The sequence below is a fragment of the Microcaecilia unicolor genome, chromosome 8 (genome assembly GCF_901765095.1).
Source record: "Microcaecilia unicolor chromosome 8, aMicUni1.1, whole genome shotgun sequence".
Taxonomy (NCBI): domain Eukaryota; kingdom Metazoa; phylum Chordata; class Amphibia; order Gymnophiona; family Siphonopidae; genus Microcaecilia; species Microcaecilia unicolor.
Window position 1 is genome coordinate 23,148,555 of NC_044038.1, and position 22,273 is coordinate 23,170,827.

Sequence of the window (22,273 nt, forward strand, 5' to 3'; positions counted from 1 at the left end):
TATGGTGCAGCGGGCTTCCCCCTCGGATCATTCCTTGAGGGCTGATTGGCCGGCCCAGGACGGGCTTAGCCTATTTGGCAGACTTGCTGTATGATGTCTGGAGAGCCTCAGCTAAAGGCATGGCTCAGACAGTCTCTGCGCGGCGGTGGCTTTGGCTGAAACATTGGTCTGCTGACCACGCCTCTAAATCCCGCCTGGCTAGATTGCCTTTTAAAGGCAAGCTGCTCTTTGGGGTCGAGCTGGACAAAATCGTGACCGATCTCGGCACGTCTAAGGGCAAGAAATTACCAGAGGCAGGGCTCGGGTTAGTACTCGTCCCGATACCTCCAGAGGACGGTTGCAGGAAGCCCATCGGTACCGCCCGGGCAAGTCGGGTTCCTCTGCCCCCTCTTCCTTCAAGAGGAATTTCTCCCCCAAGCAGCATTCCTTTCGCAGAGACCGCCGTCCCGGAGGTGCTCCCTCCGGTCCTCCCCCAGGGTCTCGTACCCAATGACGGGGCCTTGGTCCACGCCCCAGTGCAGATTGGAGGACGGCTGTCCTCGTTTCTGGGCGAGTGGACCACTATAACTTCAGACGCGTGGGTGCTGGAAGTCATCAGAGACGGCTACAAGCTAGAGTTCTGCCAACCCTTAAGAGACGGGTTTGTACTCTCTCCCTGCAAGTCTCCGGTCAAGCTGTGGTAGTGCAGCAGACCTTGGACAACCTGATCCGCCTGGGTGCGGTCGTTCCGGTGCCAAAAAATCAGATTGGCAAGGGACGTTACTCCATTTACTTTGTGGTACCAAAGAAAGGAGGTTCTGTCCGGCCTATCCTCGACCTCAAAGGGGTCAATCGGGCCTGGAAAGTGAGGCACTTTCGCATGGAGACTCTCCGCTCTGTTATAGCGGCAGTGAAGGCAGGAGAGGTCTTGGCTTCCTTGGACATCAAGGAAGCGTACCTGCATATTCCCATCTGGCCTCCTCTCCCACGCTTTCTGCGTTTTACAGTCCTGAGACGACTCTTCCAGTTCAGAGCCCTCCCTTTCGGGTTGGCTACTGCTCCGCGGACCTTTTCCAAAGTAATGGGGGTCATAGCGGCCTTCCTGCTAAAGGAAGGAGTACAAGTCCATCCTTATCTGGACGACTGGTTGATCCGAGCCCCCTCTTATGCAGAGTGCGGCAAAGCTATGGACCGGGTAGTTGCTCTTTTGAGCTCCCTGGGATGGATCATCAACTGGAAGAAGAGCCAGCTGCGCCCGACTCAGTCCCTGGTGTATCTGGGAGTTCGATTCGACACCCAAGTGGGCAGAGTGTTCCTGCCAGACAATCGGATTGTCAAGCTTCAGGCTCAGGTGGACTAGTTCCTAGTAGCCTCTCCTATTCGGGCTTGGGACTACGTGCAGCTGTTGGGCTCTATGACGGCCACGATGGAAGTAGTGCCCTGGGCCAGGGCTCATATGGGACCACTACAGCTATCTCTGCTGCTGCGCTGGACTCCGATGTCGGAGGATTATGCTGTGCGCCTTCCCGTGGACCCAGCAGTGCGCAAGGCGCTGAGCTGGTGGACGCAGACAGACAAGTTGTCTGCAGGATTGCCTCTGGTGACCCCGGAGTGGATTGTCGTCACGACAGACGCCTCTTTGATGGGCTGGGGAGCCCACTGCTTGGGAAGGACAGCGCAGGGGCTCTAGTCTCCTGCAGAGGCAAGTGGTCTATCAACCTCCTGGAACTCAGAGCCATTCGGTTGGTGTTATTGGAGTTCATCCCGGTACTGGTGTTGAAGCCTGTACGGGTCCTGTCGGACAATGCCACGGCTGTGGCCTATATCTACCGCCAGGGAGGTACCAAGAGCGCCCCTCTAGCCAGGAGGCTATGAGTCTTTGCCAGTGGGCGGAAGCGAACCTGGAGCAGCTTTCAGCGGCCCACATTGCCGGAGTCATGAATGTCAAGGCGGACTTTCTCAGTCGCCATACCTTGGAGCCCGGAGAGTGGCAACTATCTGCTCAGGCGTTCTTGGACATCACGAAGCGCTGGGGCCAGCCGAGCCTAGATCTGATGGCGTCATCGGCCAATGGCCAAGTGCCGCGTTTTTTTCAGCAGAGGACGGGACCCTCGATCCCTGGGAGTAGATGCTCTTCTCCAACAGTGGCCGACACAAGAGCTCCTCTATGTGTTCCCGCCCTGGCCCATGTTGGGCAGGGTGCTAGACCGGGTGGCAAAGCATCCCGGCAGGGTAATCCTGGTGGGTCCGGATTGGCCCAGACGTCCCTGGTATGCGGACTTGTTCAGGCTCTCAGTCGACGATCCTCTGCGGCTGTCAGTGGAGCAGGGCCTGTTACCTCAGGGTCCCGTGGTGATGGAGTATCCCTCTCCCTTTGGTCTTACGGCCTGGCTATTGAGCGGCAGCGTCTGAGGAAGAAGGGCTTCTCAGACAAGGTCATCGCCACTATGCTGAGAGCGAGGAAGCGCTCTACTTCTACTGCTTACGCCAGGGTTTGGCGTATCTTTGCAGCATGGTGTGAAGCAGGCTCACTTTCTCCCTTCACTGCTCCAATTTCTTCAGTGTTGGCGTTCCTGCAAGAAGGTCTGGAGAAAGGCCTGTCGCTCAGTTCCCTTAAAGTCCAGGTAGCGGCTCTGGCTTGCTTCAGGGGCCGCCTGAAGGGTGCTTCCCTGGCTTCGCAGCCAGATGTGGTGCGCTTTCTCAAGGGAGTTAATCACCTGCGCCCTCCTCTGCACTCGGTGGTGCCTGCGTGGAATCTCAGCCTGGTGCTAAGAGCATTGCAGAAGCCGCCTTTGGAACCCTTGTCGAGGGCATCTCTGAAAGACCTGACATTGAAAGCAGTCTTTTTGGTGGCTATCACTTCAGCCAGAAGAGTTTCCGAGCTCCAGGCGCTCTCATGTCGAGAGCCTTTTCGGCAGTTCACTGAGGCAGGAGTGACTATTCGCACAGTGCCTGCCTTCCTGCCCAAGATTGGTTCTCGCTTCCATGTGAATCAGCAGCTCTGTCTCCCTTCCTTTCGTAGGGAGGACTACCCAGAGGAGTACTCCGCTCTTGAATATCTGGATGTGAGACGAGTCATCATCAGATACTTGGAAGCGACCAATGATTTCCGGAAATCGGATATCTGTTTGTCCTGTTTGCAGGTCCTCGTAAGGGTCTGCAGGCTGCTAAGCCTACAGTGGCAAGATGGGTCAAGGAAGCCATTGCAGCGGCTTATGTGGCCGCGGGGAAGGTGCCGCCTATCCAGCTGAAGGCTCACTCCACGAGAGCTCAGGCGGCCTCGATGGCAGAGGCCGGATCCGTCTCCTTGGAAGAGATATGCAAGGCGGCAACGTGGGCTTCGGCTCATACATTCTCCAAGCATTACCGTTTGACTGTGGCTGCACGGGCGGAGGCCCGGTTTGGAGCTTCAGTGTTGAGGTCAGGGATTTCTATGTCCCGCCCTGGGTGAGTACTGCTTCGGTACATCCCACCAGTCTATGGATTGATCAGCTTGATGATATGGAAGGTAAAATTATGTATAATCATACCTGATAATTTTCTTTCCATTAATCATAGCTGATCAATCCATAGCCCCTCCCAGATATCTGTACTGTTTATATTCTGGTTGAATTTTAGGTTCAAGTTTAGCCTTCAGTTACTTCAGGAGGACTTCGTGTTCAAGTTCTTCTTTCACTTGGATTCTTCAAGAGTTGAGACGAGTTTGTGTTACAGTGAGCTGCTGCATTCCTCTCCCCTCCGTTTTACGGGGCTGGATTGAGACATAAATTCTGCCGGCACTCCCTCCCGCTTCGTGCGGCTGTAGGGCAGCTTTGTACCCCTCCCGCTTCGGCGGTGTTAGGGTCAGTCAGCTCCTGTTGCGGTTGCAGGATAAGCCAGATCCCCCCGCATCGGCGGGTGTGGTGTCCCTCCCCCGCTCCGCGGGGATGAGCTGGACGGATTCCCCTCCCCCACTTGTGTGGGGATGAGCTGGGTTAATTCCCCTCCCCCGTTTCGGCGGTGGTGAGCTGGGCAGAGTGTCCCTTCGTGGGTGTAATTCTCTAAGTGCTGAGTCCTGCGGATGGAGCTTTGATATCGACATACTGAGGAGTTTCCGGCAGCACATGACCACATATAGGGAGGCAAAAGTTTGCTCTCTATCTCCACCTGCTGGTAGATGGACACAACCCACCAGTCTATGGATTGATCAGCTATGATTAATGGAAAGAAAATTATCAGGTATGATTATACATAATTTTACCTTTTGTTCCTAGGGCAATGGAAGGTTAATTGACTTACCCAGAGTCACAAAGAGCTGCAGTGGGAAATAATAAATAAACAAGATGCCTTTAGTTGTGCAATTAAAATTGTTTAATCACACAAATAATCACGATTAAAAATTTTAATTGAACTGCAGCCCAAATTTTATAGCTATCCAGTTGAAAACTGTAGTATGCAGCGTAGCCTGTTAATACATAAACCATTTTCTGTTGCAGGTGGCAAAAGTAGAATACGTTAGGAAAAAAACAAAATTAAAAGAAGTCCTTGTGCGGTTAGAAGAACATTTGGAATGCACGTGTACAGCGCCAAATCCTAATTCAGATTATCGAGAAGAAGAAACAGGTAACGTGTTTCCTTTCTACTATTAATTCTGATGGTCTTCAATTAGCCTGAAATCTTGAACTGGTTCTTGTAATTGCAGCATCGTTGTATGGATCAGGGGCGTAGCCAGACTTCGGCGAGAGGGGGGGTCCAGAGCCCGAGGTGAGGGGTACATTTTACCCCCCCCCCCAGCACCGCTGACCCCCTCCCCCGCCACTTCTGACCCGCTACTGCCACTACAAACAACTTTAACCCCCCCCCCCGATGACCATCTCGACCCCCCCCCCCCCCCGCCGCTGCCTTCGGCTACCTTTGCTGGCGGAGGACCCCAACCCCCGCCAGCCGAGGTCCTCTTCTTCCGGTGCAAGGCTTCGTTCTGTTTCTGACATCAGACTCGCAGAAACAGAATGAAGCTTTGCGCCGGAAGAAGAGGACCTCGGCTGGCGGGGGTTGGGGTCCCCCGCCAGCAAAAGTAGCCGACGGCGGCAGCGGGAGAGGGTTGGCGGCGGGAGGGGGGTCTAGAGGGTCGTCAGCAGAGGGGTCCTGGGCCAAATCTACGGGGGCCCAGGCCCCCGTGGCCCCCACGTAGCTACGCCACTGGGTATGGATCACTGATTGAGGATAACAGAAGAAAAACAATCCATTGCGACAGCATTGTTTGTAAGATACAAAAGATGAAATAGAAAGTATGGAATGCTTTATGTTAGGAGATCCAGTGTGCAGTATTGTTTCAGAAACGAGCCAACTAGATGAGCCCTTTAAGATGTTTCTCTGTTTCAGTGAAAAATTTACTGTCGTAGGTTAGTGGTTAAAAAGAAGGCATTCCATGTATTGTGATGTTAGTAATCAACCAGTTGCTTGTCCTTTGGGCTTTCTTACCAGCCATGCCCTTATGTCAACAGGAAAGCCTAGGGAAACAGGTAAAAAACGGAAACGAAAAAAGTTAAAACCAACCTAAATACTTCTGGGAAGGTTTGATAATCAGGTAGGACTTCCATACCAATAACAGCACAAGCAATGAAACCCTTAATCACACCAACACAATCGCTGTTCAAATCTTGACACCCTGCTGCTACCTCTAGGCTGCAATGAAATCCGTTCTGATTGGCTTTGATAATTCTTCCTGCTGGTGTTTCCCTTTTGAGCTACACATCACCATGAGCGTCTTGCATTTTCAGCTCCTTCCCTAACAAAACCCTCTAATGCTTCTGCTTTTTTTCATCAGAAGTGTCATTCCATTTTGCTTTCGTTTCATTTTTATTGATTTCTTGAGATCAAAGCACCTCATAATACATGCATGAGTGACTTTTTGCAGGTTGATATGGTTTGTGGTTGAGGGCTCACGTTGAGAGAACATCGGTAGGTATGTCAATTTTGAAATACATGTGTGGGCAGTTCTAGCACCCTGTAGACCAGTCAGTTTGTTTCTAATGAGTATTTTTGGCCTAGAGATTTCCTCCTGCTCCTTTGAGCTTCCAGAAATTATCTTGGGGATTTTTCCTTATTTTATTTTTTAATAACCTCCTACCCACTGCAGTGATAGTCCTTAATTAGGGAGCTACAGATTGCAGATTCCTCTAGAGCCTGACTCACATGCACCCTCAGTCAGGACAGTAAGGGTCAATATTGAATGATAAGACTACCTACCATCACCAAGGTTGTGAATACCATCTCTGTGCCATCCCCAGCTCCATCAAGCCTGGAGAGGGGTGGGGCTGGCATAGGACATGACTTGGGAACCCAACCCAGTTCTTTCTCATGGCAAAACTTGGCACTGCAACTGAGCTTCTGGGCTGGCCTTATCAATCCAAGCTAGATGTGTCAGAAATCATTATCGTCTTTGCAAATACATGAAAAAACAGAGGCGTAGCTAGGTGGGTCGCCAGGGGGGCGGTCGTTCCCCCAAACGGACTTCGGCGCCTATTTTTCACATGATCTGTCACGTTTAAAATAAGCGCCGTTGGCAGTCCGCTCTCTGCTCCCCCCGCGCTCTCAACCTGGCTGATATATCGCCCGCAGCGGTCAGCCTTTCTTAAAATGCTGGCCATAAGAACCAACTTTGCAAAATTCTTGGGGTGGTTAAGCCCAATGGAAATAACCCCTCCCCGGACACATTCAAGGAATTTTCTTAATATTGGGGGTGTTCAAGCACCAACAGAGCCGGCTCCTATGACGCTGGCTGCTGCAGTTAAAAAAAAAAACCCACACCAGATCTTCAGCACTAGTATCTGGATATCAACGCCGATTGGTGGCGCCATCTGGTTAGTGGCGATGTTCAGAGGTTAACGGGATAGTAATTTAGATAAAGTTAGGCTGATCTTTTGCTGTTTCAACTTTATTCAGGGGCCCTTTTACTAAGGCGCAGTGAAAATTAGGGCACGCTAACCATGTAGATGAACATAGGAATATTATGGGCGTCTACATGGGTAGCGCACACTAAAAATTAGTGAGAGCTAAAAACATCCCACGTGCATCAATTTGGACTTACCGCCCGGCTACCGCATGGCCCGGGCGGTAATTTCGTTTTTTTTTTTAATGCATGTCCACTACACACGCCGGAAAATAATTGTTATTTTCCTGTGCACGGCATGGAGGAGTGGCCTAGTGGTTAGAGTGGTGGACTTTGGTCCTGGGGAACTGGGTTCGATTCCCACTTCAGGCACAGGCAGCTCCTTGTGACTCTGGGCAAGTCACTTAACCCTCCATTGCCCGAGGTACAAATAAGTACCTAAGGTGGGAAAGCGCGGGGTACAAAAAAAAAAAAAACCCGGGCGGTAATTGTCATTCTACATGCGGAGACGATTACAACATGGTTACCGCGTGAGACCTCACTGCTAAGTCAGTGGGCGACGGTAAGGTTTCAGACCCAAAATGGATGCATGCCAGTTTTTATTTTGCCGCACGTCCATTTTCATCAAAAATAAAAATAAAGGCCTTTTTTTTTTTTTTACAGGCACGCTGAAGAATGGATCTACGCGTGCCCAAAACACGCGCCTACACTAGCGCAGCCCATTTTTCAGCGCACCTTAGTAAAATATCCCCTCAGTTAGCTATGGGATTGGTGGTCTGAATATCTCTGCTAACACGATAACCTCTGGCTCCGCCCATGGTCCACCCCAGCTCTGTGTGGATAATGGCGAGGCAGTCAGAGGGAATCCCAGTGGTAGTCTCTAGTTACTGATTTTGCTGGCTGGCTTTTAATCCGGTTAGCAGCACCTGCTAACCAGATAAGTGCCTTTGAATATCAGCCCAAAATTATATATATTTATCTATGCATAATATCTTTATTGGGCCCGATACTCAAAAGGGTTTAACTAGTCAGGAGAGGCTCCTAACTGGTTAAACCCTGCTGAGTGACCCATCACACAGTATTCAGCGCCATTTAACTGGTTAGTGCTGCTGAATATCACTGCAAACTGGCCATGTCCTAACCAGTTAGGTTAGGGGCAGACTAGTGGAGGAGCATAGATGGAGCTGTTACTGAGGGGTCCTTTTAACTAAGGTGTGCTGAAAAAATGGCCTGCGCTGCAGGGGCGTAGCCAGACATCCAATTTTGGGTGGGCCTGGGCCCAAGATAGTTGGGCAGAAGACCCCCCCCCCCCAGTCCCATAAGTGATTTGGTCTCTCCCTCTCTTGTCTGTATGCCATATGGAGGGGCATAATTGAACGAAAACGTCTATCTCCATGGGCGTTTATCTCCGAGAACGGGTCCGTGAAGGGGCGGACCGAACCGTATTTTCGAAAAAAATAGACATCCATGTTTTATTCGACAATTTGTGAGCTGGGCGTTTTTGTTTTTCAGCGATAATGGAAAATGAAAGCGCCCAGCTCAAAAACGAATAAATCCAAGACATTTATTCATGGGAGGGGCCAGGATTCGTAGTGCACTGGTCCCCCTCACATTCCAGGACATCAACCGGGCACCCTAGGGGGCACTTTTACAAAACCAAAAAAACAGGTAAAAGAGCTCCCAGGTGCATAGCACCCTTCCCTTGTGTGTTGAGCCCCCCAAATCCCCCTCAAAACCCACTGCCCACAAGTCTACACCATTACTATAGCCCTAAGGGGTGAAGGGGGACACCTACATGTGGGTACAGTGGGTTTGGGGGGGTTGGATGACTAAGCATTAAGCAGCACAATTGTAACAGGTAGGGGGGGGGGTGGGCCTGGGTCCACCTGCCTGAAGTCCACTGCACCCCCTAACAACTGCTCCAGGGACCTGCATACTGCTGCCAGGGATGTGGGTATGACATTTGAGGGTGAAAATAAAAAGTTGTGAAACATAATTTTTTTGTGGTGGGAGGGGGTTAGTGACCACTGGGGGAGTCAGGGGAGGTCATCCCCGATTCCCTCTGGGGGTAATCTGGTCATTTAGGGCACTTTTTGGGGCCTTATTCGTGAAAAAACAGGGTCCAGGAAAAGTGCCCTAAATTCTAGCTACAAACGCATACTTTTTTTCCATTATCGGCGAAAGGCGCCCATCTCTGTTCGGGTGATAACCATGCCCCAGTCCCGCCTTCACCACGCCTCCAACACGCCCCCGTCAACTTTGTACGCTTCCGCGATGGAGTGCAGTTGAAAACGTCCAAGTTCGGCTTTCGATTATACCGCGTTATTCGTTTTTGTGAGATAAACGTCCATCTCCCGATTTAGGTCGGAACTTGGGCGTTTTTCTCTTTCGATTATAAGCAGGATGGTTTCTCAAACATCCCCCCTCCCCCGCATACCTTTTAAGCAGCAGATTTTCACTGACAGTGAGCAGCAACTAATACACACTGCTCATGTTGGCCCCACAGCCTTCCCTCTGACTCAACTTCCTGTTTCCGCATAGGTGGGAACACATCAGAGGGAAGGCTGTGGAGCTGGTGCGAACAGTATGTATCAGTATCTACATGCGAAGATCTGCTGTTTCCAAGGAATGCAGGAGGGACAGTTTTTGGCTGGTGGGGCTCGGGGATCGCTGCTAGCCACATCATAGGTGTGCTGCTAACGGGTGGGCCTGGGCCCACCCTTGGCTGCGCTACTGCTGCGCTGGTGTAGATGAGTGTATTGGACACGCGGAGGTCCATTTTTCAGCGCACCTGCAAAAAAGGCCTTTTTCTTTTTGGCCAAAAATAGACGTGTAGCAAAATAAAAATTGGCACGCATCCATTTTGGGCCTGAGACCTTACCACCACCCATCATTGACTTAGCGGTAAGGTCTCATTCGTTAACCAGGCGGTAATCGTCAGCATTAGTGCACTGCCGATTACCAGGTAGTGGCCGCGTGTAAAAAATAAATAAATTACTGCCCAGGCCGTGCAATTCCAAATTGGTGCACGTTAGGCGCATGTCCTATGCAGCTTAGTAAAAGCGCCCCTTAGCTGGTTAGTGACAATTTTCAGCCCGCTAACCAGCTAGGTAACAATGCCTATAGGAGTATAATGGGCATCTTAGCATTTAGTACAAACTAATTTTTAGCTCGCACTAAAACGCTAGCACGCCTTTGTAAAATGGGTCCTTTATACAGTAAACTTAACTGGGCACCAGTCTGAATTATGGGCTGGTGCTTGTTTAACTGCCAAGTGACCTCTGATACCTGGATATTCAATTCTGGGAGCTGCGCATGCCCTAACTTTGAATATCAGGGGTCAGGTCAGCCTGCGGCGGTGAGCGCAGGCTGAACATCAGCTGAATTGTTCTTCCAAAAATTGAAATACTTTATATTGGAGGTTAGGAACAGTGATTTAAATGGTTTTTCTATCACAGTTAGATTTCCAGTCGAGGAGGAGTCACCTGACCTTAGGAGGTGTCCATTCTCCACAGACACTGTGGAAATAACTTAAATGTCTTTACTGTGATAGATAATGAGGCTTACCTGGGGAATTCTGGACATTTTAAAAATAAATATGGACTTATATCTTTGGAAAAGCATGGAGTCCTGCGAGTAGAGTGCAGCTGACTTCTAACCAAAAATCTTTTTCACCTTGATGATATCAGTAAACCTTGATATACTGCCTTTCTGTAGTTAGTCAAAGCAGTTTACGTATTATATACAGGTACTTATGTTGTACCTGGGGCGATGGAGGGTTAAGTGACTTGCCCAGAGTCACAAGGAGCTGCAGTGGGAATCAAACCCAGTTCCCCAGGATCAAAGTCTGCTGCACTAACCACTAGGCTACTCCTCCACTATGAACATTCCATGTAGAATCTCCAATAGTAGCAACAGAATCTCAACATTCCATGTAGAATCGCAAATAGGGAAATGGGACTCGATATAGTGTCTTTCTGTGGTTTTTGCAACTACATTCAAAGCGGTTTACATAGTATATTCAGGTACTTAATTTGTACCAGGGGCAATGGAGGGTTAAGTGACTTGCCCAGAGTCACAAGGAGCTGCAGTGGGAATCAAACCCAGTTCCCCAGGATCAAAGTCTGCTGCACTAACCACTAGGCTACTCCTCCACTATGAACATTCCATGTAGAATCTCCAATAGTAGCAACAGAATCTCAACATTCCATGTAGAATCGCAAATAGGGAAATGGGACTCGATATAGTGTCTTTCTGTGGTTTTTGCAACTACATTCAAAGCGGTTTACATAGTATATTCAGGTACTTAATTTGTACCAGGGGCAATGGAGGGTTAAGTGACTTGCCCAGAGTCACAAGGAGCCGCAGTGACTCAGTTCCCTAGGGTTTCAGCCCACTAGGCTACTCTTCCACTATATGCTATCCAGGTGACTTCCCAAGCGAGGAGTACAGCAAAATATAGAGAAAAATGATGGTAGACGGTTTTCAAAGGAATCTCTGCATGCCATTTTTCTTTTGAAAATGTGCTCATACGGGTGTTCAAACACACAGATATCCCCTCAAGCTTTCCACCTCCTTTTTTTTTTTGTGGCGGAGAGGGGCTAAAGGTACATGCAATTGAAAATGCCATTCTGTGGATCTACTTTTTTTCCTCCACTCTTAAGCATGGTCCCCCAGAAACGTCATTTTTAATCTAGCTAACAGGACATTCATTGTCAGAGCCCAAACAGACTTTATAGATACTCAGAGGAGGGTAATTTTCAGAATATTTTAAGTCTAAGCGCCCTGTTTACTAAGGCACGCTAATGCTAGAGACAACCGTATAGTCCTATGGATGTTTGTACCATCAGCATGCGCTAAATTTTAGCCCACGCTAAAAACAATAGCACCCCTAAGCTAGTAAACAGGGCCCTAAATATTTCAGTGATAAGACAGAATCTGTTATGGAACACTTTTTCAGACTCGTAATTTGTTTTGTTGGGTTTAGTAAAAAGGAAAAAAAAAAACCTGTAATAGGGAGTTAGGAACCCACCCAGCAAGATGAGAAATAGTGTCTCAAATTGGTCTCTAAATCTTAGTACAGAATCTTTTTGGGTGTTAGCTCAGCTCAGTTGATTTATTTATGTATTTGTTTCAATTGTATCCCACATTTTCCCCACCTATTTGCAGGCTCAATGTGGCTTACATAATACCGTAAAGGCATTCGCCTAGTCCGGTAGAAAAACAAATACAAGGTGATAGAGTCGATTATAGATACATGTGGGTAGGTACAATGGGGATAGAGGAGAGGAAGGTTGAATAGTGTCCATTATTTGGGGGATCGAGGAGAGGAGATTGTGTAGTGTCCAGTACGATCTTTGGTTTTGCTTAATTATTCTTTCTTTCTTTGTTTTATTTCCTGCAGATGTAAGGTGAAAATAAGCTAAATAAAAAAAAAAAAAAAACTTCCATCTGGGACTTGGATGTACAAGGTTTGTTACATTCCTGAACCTACTGTGTATGGTGCTTTATCGACTATATTTCTTATTTGGTCTCCTGTGTGCAAACTGGCTCATAGGACGCTTTACGAGGACAAAGAAACAATGTACATTTGTTTAATGCGACATCAAAGCAAGTATTGTAGCACTCTGGGGAAACAATGGGACACTTGGCAGGCCGCACAAAGGCGGCCTCGGATGAATAGAGGGTACTACATTGAGAGTACTAGCAACGGAACAAAACTCTTGAAGCGAGGAACGGATTTATGTCCGAACAATCGATGGTGCTTTATGTCAAGAAACGCGCCTGCTTTCTTGATGAAGATGGATAGATACTGATGGACTTCAGGTGACCCCCCCCTCCTTCCTTCCCCCAAAGAAAAAGAAATTAAAAGAAAAAGGCAGAGGAATGTTTGAAATGATCAAGTACTACACAGACCCGACAACAAATCCTTGCTTGGTGATTGATCAATTCTTTACGGAATACCATCTGGGGAACCTTAAGTGGACTTTGTTTTTGTTTAAATCTTATACACCATAAAGTGATTATTGCGCTTTATTTTACTGTTTTGCCTAGCTTTTTATTATCTGATGGACACTTACAAATAATACCTATATTGGACGGTTGTTACAGCAAGTCAGTGCAAGCGTTATGTTATTCCTCCTGGAAGGATGCAAATGAACTGATCTGTAGATGAGTAATAATAATTAAAAATGGGAAAAAAAATAGCACAACTTAGAAATCATTCTGCCACAAACACCACCGACCTTCTCCCGTCATTTTAAGGAACATTTCAAGAATGCAGTGCTTCACTTCAGTGGATCCTAGGGTGTCCAGGTGGAGCTCAATGTCCGTTGGCCTTGCTGCGATGACGACACATTTGGGCAGGCAGCGTTTTCAGTACACGGGAGGACTTTTTATTTCCTTTTTATTTCCTCTCCTCGTGCGCGATGTGGACAGCGATGTCTTAGCCTACTGCATTGTAGAGGGTTGCTATAGGATGGTTGGGGAATCTCCCTGCTACCAATATTTGAACAGAAACTAAATCCTTTATTTTTGGTAAAAAAAAAAGAAGAAAAAGTTATGCTTAATGTGCGTTCAACAGAAGTATGTGGGATTTTTTTTTTTTTTTTTTTGTAAAGTTGAAGTTTGTATTTTTTATCTAAAATTAACAGTTTTTATATAACTGAGAAAAAAGCCTGCTATGTTTTCTTGAACCAAAAATGACAAAGCAACAACTAAAAGAAAAACAAAACACAAATATGTCATATTTTTGTAGCACCATATCCCAAACTGCATCTAAATACTTTAAATCACAACAGGGTAGGTAAAATACTCAGGCACTGTCTGTCCTGTATCCTTCAGCTGTGCTGTATGCATCATAGCTTCCCTTTTTTTTTTTCCTTTACCTTTCTTCCCTCACGTCCTTGCCTCTCCTTTATTTCCTAATGGTTTATATTACACGACTACACTTTAATCATTACATAACGCATTACATGTGAAATAAGCTATTAGATCAGAGCTCTTCACTATGTTTGAAGTGGGGGCCAGTGTGTCAAAGAACGTAACATGACAGCTAGATGGCTCTGCCCCCCCCCCCCCCCCCCCCAAATGGGCAACTAGTCCTCAAGGGCCACAACCCAGTCAGGTTTTCAAGATTTCCACAATGAATAGGCAATGAGATTGATTTGCACGTGCTGCTTCCATTGTATGCAAATAGATTTCATGCATATTCATTGTGGAAGTCTCAAAAACCTGACTGGGGTGTGGTGCTCGAGGACTGTGGTTGCCCATTACTTTGCTCGGAGACTTGTTTGTGGTGTCACCTTTTGAACAGCTATGCTGTGGTGCTCTGTCTTGTGAGAGTAAAATGGGATTTTGTGGAGCACATAGGTCAGACTCAGTAGGTGGGTGGGGGGGGTATTTTACTAAGCAGCAGTAAGCTCAATGCAGGCTCAATGCAGGCTTACTGCTCACTAGCCTGTAACTACCGCCGAGCTACTGCAGCAGCCCAGCGGTATTTCCCATCCCCAGCGCGTGCCATGTACAGCACTACAAAAATATTTTTTATTTTTGTAGCGCCAGCATTTACCCTGCGGTAATCGGACAGTGCTGCGTGCTGCCTGGTTGCCGCTGGGTTAGCGTGAGAGCCCTTACTGCCACCTCAGTGGGTGGTGGTAAGTGTTCCCCCCCTGAAATGACCATGCGGCAAGTGGGTCACTTACTGCACAACCATTTCTTAAAAAGACAGGCTCTTACTCCCTGTGGTAAAAGGGGCCTCAGCGAACAGACCCCCTTTTACTGCAGCTTAGTAAAAGGGGGCTCTAAGAGCTGAGTGATAACAGGCATTAAACAGAATAACTGTTAGGTGGTATGCCACCAGCAAGTCTGAGGGAAGAGGTGGTGGAGATCGAGTACTGGAAAAGAGTTGGGAGGCCACACAGGGTTGATGGGGGTGGGGAGGCCTCCCAGCCTTGCAGTGAAGATCCTTATATTAGACTAACTTCTGCCCTTTGTGAAATGTCTGAGAAAAGATGGGAAGGCTGTTTTTGTATTTGTGCGTCCCGTGGAACTAAAGCTGAAGAGAGAATCTGACGTAGACTTGTCTTGGTTTTGTAACTCTTTCATTGGGAACAAAGTGTTGCTGAATCTGAGCGGAATGAAACCTTGAAATCTGGAACCCCCCCTCCCCACCCCCTTTGTAATCCTGATGTATGAAAAGGCTGGGGGGAGGAGTGGGGGGGAATGAAGCTCCCTTTTCAGTTTTTTTTACTTCTTTAAAAAAAATGCACCTCTTCTGGCAAATGAGCACCTTCTCCCTCCCTAAATTAGGGCTTCCCAAAACTATCCTGATGACTCGCAGCTAATTGGGTTTTCAGGATATCCGTAATGAGGAGGTAATTCTGTAAAGTGGGCACCAAATGTTTCATGCCAATTGTGCATGTAAATGATTAGAATGTTGGCATATATGTGCATAAATGCCAAAATTCCTCCATGGAGTATTCTGTAAACATGCGCATATCTTACATAGGCGTACACATGGGTGGAGTCTGGGCAGAGTGTGGGCGGGACTCACACACATAACTTATAGAATATTGTAAGTTCTACACGTGGTCTGCATTTAGGTGTGCATTTTGGATGCTGCAGAAATATTCTGTAAAGGCAAATAGAGGCATATTTTCAAAGCACTTTGGGAGGCTAAGTTCCATAGGTTTCTATGGAACTTTGGGAGGCTAAGTGCTTTGAAAATATGCCTCATAGGCTCCTACTTCCCTTTATAAAATAGGTACCCTCTAGGTGCCTAAATATACTGCCCTGAAAAGCCAAAACATAGTAACTGTTGAGAATGTAAATACGAGAAAAGTCTAAAACCTGATCTTGACCGAAACTAATACAGTACTGTGTTCTGGCTTAACATATCTCCCATTTATCAAGAGATCCTCCCCCTGATATTCGGCCGACGGTGTTCAGTGTTTTTTGAATGCTGTTTGTCGCTGGCTAAATTATCCCCTTGTATTCAGTGCCGGGTCATGTCCGGGCACCGGCATTGAATGTTGGGGAATAATTTTGAATGGACTGGGCTCCAGAACTTATGCAGGCCTTGCTGGTATTCAGCCGGGACCCGAATAAGAGTTATGCGACGTGGCTGAAAATCAGTCCGGGAGCCGCATAATTTTTTTTTTTACTAATAAAAAAAAAAGTTCCCCAGAGCTCCTTATCGACCCCCCTGGCAATGCCACCTCCCCCTAGCCCTCGCCAATAAGAAACTCCAGGGACCCTCCTACTCCCCCAACTGTCCAGGTAAGTCCCCGCCCTCCCCTCTGGCCCTACTTCTATCTCTGGAGGTCCAGCGGTGGTCATTTAGGGCATTTGTGGTGCCGTTCTAAAATATCAGCCCCACTGTGTTTTGGATACTTGTATGCATTTTCAAGCCTATAGCAAATGTTAAATGGCTTCCATATTAAGAAATACACAGTTTGGCCAATATTAAGCCCATGAGAATCAGGCTGGTGAAGTGCTGCGAACAGCATTGAACCCGGATATTCAATGTCAGGCCGTTTCCGGTGACCGGAATTGAATATCTGGGGGTTTTTTTTGGCTGGCTTAAACTTAACCGGCCAAGTTAATATTTAGCACTGGCCAGTTAACTTTATAGTGGCCAAAGGTAGGTCTGCTAGTTAGGTGGTCCGATTTGGCCACTAAGTTTAGCATTGAATATTCATGACTAGCTGGTTAGCTGCTAAGGGTCTTATTCTACAAAGTTTATGCTCCTAAATTTACGCTCCTAAAATGTACACTCCTAAATTTATGAGAATAATTTATGCTCCTAAATTTACACACAAATCTAGGAGTGTAATTTATGCTCCTAAATGTATGTAGGAGCATAGACTACGCTCATAAATTTAGGAGTGTGAACTTTGTAGAATAAGGGCCTAGCTGTTAATATTCAGCGGAGATAATACAGTGAAACCTCGGTTTTCATTGATAATCTGTCCGAAAATCGGCGAAAACCGAGGCAATTAACAAGGACGCCCAAAATTGGGAGAAGGACGTCCATCTTCCGATACAAATTGGGAGATGGACGTCCTTTTTCGATGAAATCTGAGGCAACCGACGAAAACCGAGACACATTTCTAGTCGAAAAAATCAACGAAATCCGAAACCAACGAAAACCGAGGTTTCACTGTATTAGCATGTAGCCAACTAAGGGGTCCTTTTACTAAGGCGTGCTGAAAAATGGCTTGCGGTAGTGTAAGCGTGGGTTTTGGGCGCACGCCGATCCATTTTTCAGCGCGCCTGTAAAAAAAAAAAAGCCCTTTTTAAAATATTTTTGCTGAAAGTGGACGTGCGGCAAAATCAAAATTGCTGCACGTCCATTTGGGTCTGCGACCTTACCGCCAGCCATTGACCTAGCGGGAAAGACTTAAGCAGTAACTGGGCGATAATGACCTATGCGCATCAAATGCCACCTGCTGCGCGTCTGAAAAGAATTTTCAAACGCGCATATCGGACGTGCGCCGAAAATGAAAATTACCGCAAGAGCCACGCTGCAGCTGGGTGGTAACTCCATTGTGGCGCGCGTTGGGTGCATGTAGATGCTTACGCAGCTTTGCGAAAGGGCCACTTTGTGCTGATCCTGCCTGGTTAAATAGAGCTGAATATCGGCTGGAGCAACTACAGGACATCTGGGGAGTTAGCTTAGTTCTGAGAAAAATTTGAGTTACTTGTGTCCTGATGTTTCAGGGCATTATAGGCAGTTACAGAATTGCCCTCTGAACGATTATCAGATAAGTTGGTGAGAAATTTGCATACACTGGAGACCCAGTACATGCTTATGCAAGTTTATCGTGGATATTCTGAAAACCAAATTGGCTGTGTGTGTGGTGGTGGGGGGGGGGGGGGGGGGGAGGGGGGTCATCAGGACAGAGTTGGCAAGCCCTGCCGTAAGTTCTATGCTCTTCAGCCATATTTCACTCCTCCCCTCCTCCCGTAAAGCTCATTTACAGATAAACATTGGTGGCTTCTGATACTAAATACAAGAGATTCAGTCAGTCACCTACATTGTATTTTGTGATCATCCTTCCTTGTGTATTACATGAACGTCAAAAACTGGAAATACATGTACTGAAGTTGTGTGCACTCACTTGCGACTTACGTGTACCAATACATAATGTTATGCACATAAGTGTTTGTGTCGACGTTCAAAAAAAACAAAACAAAGAAAAAGCTTGTAAAAAAGTATAATTTATATATTTATGTTTCAGTGGGATTTGCCAATAATGTTGCTCAGTCCTTTTTTTTTTTGCCTAAAAGATATGTAAATGATAAAAAGAATTCATATATTCATTAAAAACATGTAGATATAACTTATAATGTGATCCAGTTGTGACTAGTGTAACAGCATAAGAGGTTACTGAAAGTTATCAAAGTGGACTTCTGGCCAAGGGGTTTCAGATGTGCCACGAGTTTGATATGCTGACACCTCCAACGAGGAGCGCCAATGGTATCGTGACATCTGCTCGCCAAGATGCCACTATAGAATTAACCGGCCGATATTCAGCCCACGAGAGGCAGGCTGGCAAAATGCTGCGATCACCTCTGAGCCCAGATATTCTGACGACTGACATAGAATATCTGGATGTTTTTGGCCGACGTAAACATAACTGGCCAAGTTAATTATTCAGCGTTGGCTTATTAAGTTTATAGCAGCCAAAGATAGGACTGCTATTCAGGCGGTTTGATTTTGCCGCTAAGCTGGTGAAGCTCTGAATATTTGCAGCTTGCCGGTTAGCCGCTAAGCGCTAATATGCAGCAGAGATAACTGACTATCCCACGCTGTATATTAGCGCCGTTCCTGGCTGGTTAATATCGGCTGGTGCAAGCATAACCCTTAATTGGCGCTCCAAAATTTGGGCACGATGATTTACACCAGCTCTGTGCCTACGTGTGCCATAGAGAGCGTGTAAGAGACACGCCCATGGCCTGTTCATGCTCCACCCACAAATACATACCCCCTTGCAGTTATGCTTTAAAGCACTTAGATATGACCTTGTAGAATGGCGCTTACTGCACCTGCCAACAGGGGCGGCCCAACCATTAGGTCAACTGAGGCGAGGGCCTCAGGCGGCACTCTTCAGGAGTGGCATCTCGGGGGGCGGCTTCGCAGCATTTTACCTCATCATGGTGATGCTCGAAACCCGGCAGCGGCAGCAAATCCCATACGCTGCCTTGCCGACACCCTCCTCTTCCCTTTACTGCGGCCGCCTCTCTGAAGTAACTTCCTGTTGGCAGGTCAGCGAATGGGAATCACTGCCGGATTTGGAACATCACTGTGACAAGGTAAAACGTCCAGGGGGTGGGGGGGAACGGCATGTTAGTTCCGCTTCAGGTGGCATCTTGCCTTGGGCTGGCCCTGCCTGCCAATTTTGGCTTCTCTGATTTGCATAAGTGGCGCATAACTGTCAGGTTACAGAATTGTCCTGACCCGAACTGTACAACATGTTTTTGATGTGCTTTTCTAAATGGTGCACTCCTGAATCCTTGTAGCAAATGCAACCTACGCATCCATTTTTTGTGAGACGGTGTACCCAGGGTCTCCAGTGCTTGCGGGCCAAAGTTTATACATGCACCAACCCTCCGTCCTAACACCCACTGCATCATAAAGACCATGTATTTTTATGACCTTTTAGTGTCCCTGTCAGGTTGGCGCCCGGGGGGGGGGGGGGGGGGAGCATGACCTCTTCTGACCCTCCCCCCCCCATTGCTATGCCAGTGGGAGGCAGCATATGGGGTTAGTATGTCTGCAGAAGAGAATCAAGAGCGTCTGAAGTCTGAGTGAAGAGCTTTCAGTTGAGGTGAACAAACTCCATGTGATGGGCAAGCCCTAGGTTCTAGCTTTGACTGCAAACTGAGAATGTTCAAGCCAGAGTGAAGATGTATTACAGCTCCTTCCAGAGACCATATGTGATAGGTCAGATCTATTTGTTTATGTATTTCATTCTGTTGTATACTGCATGGGGTGGTACTTTGATGGACCAAAAAGTCAATCTCTAAATATCAGACTAGATTGGAACTTGAACTGCAGCATTGAAATCCACAGTGAGGACATTTTAAAATATGCTCAGGCAGAGCTGTTCATAGGGGAATGTGAATCAGGACAATTATCCTAGACCCCATTTTGTAGTCCTGTAATCCTTCCCCTTTCCAGATGTGATCCTTCGTCTTCTACCCCTTCTGTCAACGTCATTCTGAAATTTGAGGGGCCAATTCTCAAAACCTGGCGCTGGTGTTAATGCCAGTTAGTGCCAGCCAAACCGGGGGCCTCTCCAAAGCCCCTTACCACCCCACCCCCATTCCATATCAACTGTGATGACCCCTCTGGCCACCACCCATCTGCATGGTTTACTCGGAGGATATCCTGGTGGTCTAAGGTGTGGAGATGGGTCCCCTTTCACTCCCACCCTGTCCAGTACCAGCAGAGGGAATGACACCCATGAGTGTTGGCAGATGCCTTTATAAGGAAGGTTGATCCTTAGCAATAGTCTTTTGGGATTAACACAGAGTGGTTCAAGAAAGGGGAGTGGCTTGAGGGAGCCCCCGAGGTGGAGAGCACATCACATTAGGGGGTGGGGCATGATAATTGTGGGATATTTGATTCCGCAGGGAGGGTATGCCTGATTCGGGGGGGGGGGGCATGTTGATGGGGTAGTGATTCTCTGTTTGGGTGGGGTCAGATAACGGGTGGGGATCAGGAGATACACATGGAGGTTTGCAAAATGGCAGCCATACACATGCTTATACTGCCACTTGGCTGCTATTTTGCAACCTACACATGTAAATGACATCACACACACACACATTTACCCCTGGATTCTATATGTGGCACCTAGATTTGCATGCCAAAATTTGGGTACACTCCTGATATGGGCACACAAATTAATTGGCTCACAAGCCAGTTAACAATAATTGGATGCTGCACGCTATTCTATAAGGCATGGTGCCTAACTCTAGGAGCGTGTAACTCAAAGGGGGCATGGTCAAGGGAGTGGTATGGGTGTGTCAGGGGCATTCAAAAAAGTTACGCTCATTGTTCAGAATACTGTCACAGCTTGCCAAACATGGGCCCCCGCATTTACACCAGGTTTCAATGGGCGTAATTCTGGCACCAAAAGTTAGGTGTGGGAATTAACACAAAGCATGATTCTAAAAAAGGGTGTATGCCGATTTTTTTTTCTGGCGCCAAAATTTGGGTCCTAATAAACTTTGGAGCTTTTACTTCTGTGTTCTGGCTGGTCACTTGGATTTGTTTTCTTCCACCCTGTGGTTGGTTTGCCAAACTTTGAGTGCTATTTATAGAAGTCCCTCCTTAAGCCCTGGTGCTGGCCTTGGCTATTTTTTAAACATTTAAGTTACTAAATAGCTCCTCCCTCTGTGGATAGCACATTAGCCTATACGTTTCCCAACTCACCTAGATGTTTTTTTTCCCAGGAGCAGGAATATGCCAATTCTAGATGGGAGTTACATGTGCAGCGTTGCTCTTGTAAAATATGTCACATTTTCTGTATATTTTCACTTCCGTGTTGATATTCACCCATACATGAACTAGCTAACATGGCTGTGTATGTGTTAGCCTTGTCCACTTATGGGTTTCATTCCAGTGTCTCTGAAATAGAGCTTCAGAGGTGATTACCCACTTTATTTGGTCCTAATGCCACCTCTCTCAAAAGAGCTGAGGGGTCCCTTCGTTTTGTCAACAGTAAAAGATAAGCCGTTTACCCTGATCCCACACAGTGTAACAATGTGTGTTTAATATTATCTCCTGCCTTTCCACCGGTAGTTCAAGATGAGTTGCATTCAGGTACAGTAAGTATATCCCTGTCCCCAGAAGACTTACAAGGCACTACAGTATTGGTTCCCAAACCTGTTGTGGGGTAACCCCCAGGCAGTCAGATTTTCAGTATATTCACAATGAATATGCACCTCCTCCACTGCATGCAAATCTTTCGTGAATATTCATTGTGGCTATGCTGGAAAACTGACAGACTGGAGTTCCCCCAGGACAAATTTGGGAACCACTGCATTAGAAATTGAGGGGGTCTCTTTACTAAGCTGTGGAAGAAAGGGCCCTGCTGGCGGCCATGTTGGGCCTGCGGTAGTTCTGGATTAGTGAGCCCTCGTTGGGCTTACCACCGCATAGTAAAAGACCCCCTAAGTGCCTTGCTGTTGCTGGAAAGTTTGGATAAGAAATGGTTTCCCAACGTCAATGAGTAGCAGTGGTTTTAGGGACGTTACTACACTCAGTATTTTGCAAGAAATGACTTTATGGGAATCTCTCACCTGGCTGTAATGTGTCGGACCTGGTGTTTATCAGTCACTAAGTAAATAGCTCAGAATATTTTAATATTCAGAAAGCCCAACCAACTTCAATGAAAAGAAATTTAATGA

The 22,273-nt window shown here is 47.2% G+C and overlaps 1 protein-coding gene across 1 annotated transcript in view; it reads left to right on the forward strand.

Moving 5' to 3' along the window:
• Positions 1–13,044, forward strand: part of PDGFA (platelet derived growth factor subunit A) — an 83,282-nt gene extending 70,238 nt beyond the window's left edge. Inside the window, exons 4-6 of the mRNA XM_030212055.1 lie at positions 4,455–4,581; positions 5,463–5,545; positions 12,255–13,044. Coding sequence (XP_030067915.1) covers positions 4,455–4,581; positions 5,463–5,518 — 183 coding nt within the window. The 3' untranslated portion in view covers positions 5,519–5,545; positions 12,255–13,044. The remainder of the gene's footprint in view (positions 1–4,454; positions 4,582–5,462; positions 5,546–12,254) is intronic.
• Positions 13,045–22,273: the final 9,229 nt, after the last annotated feature.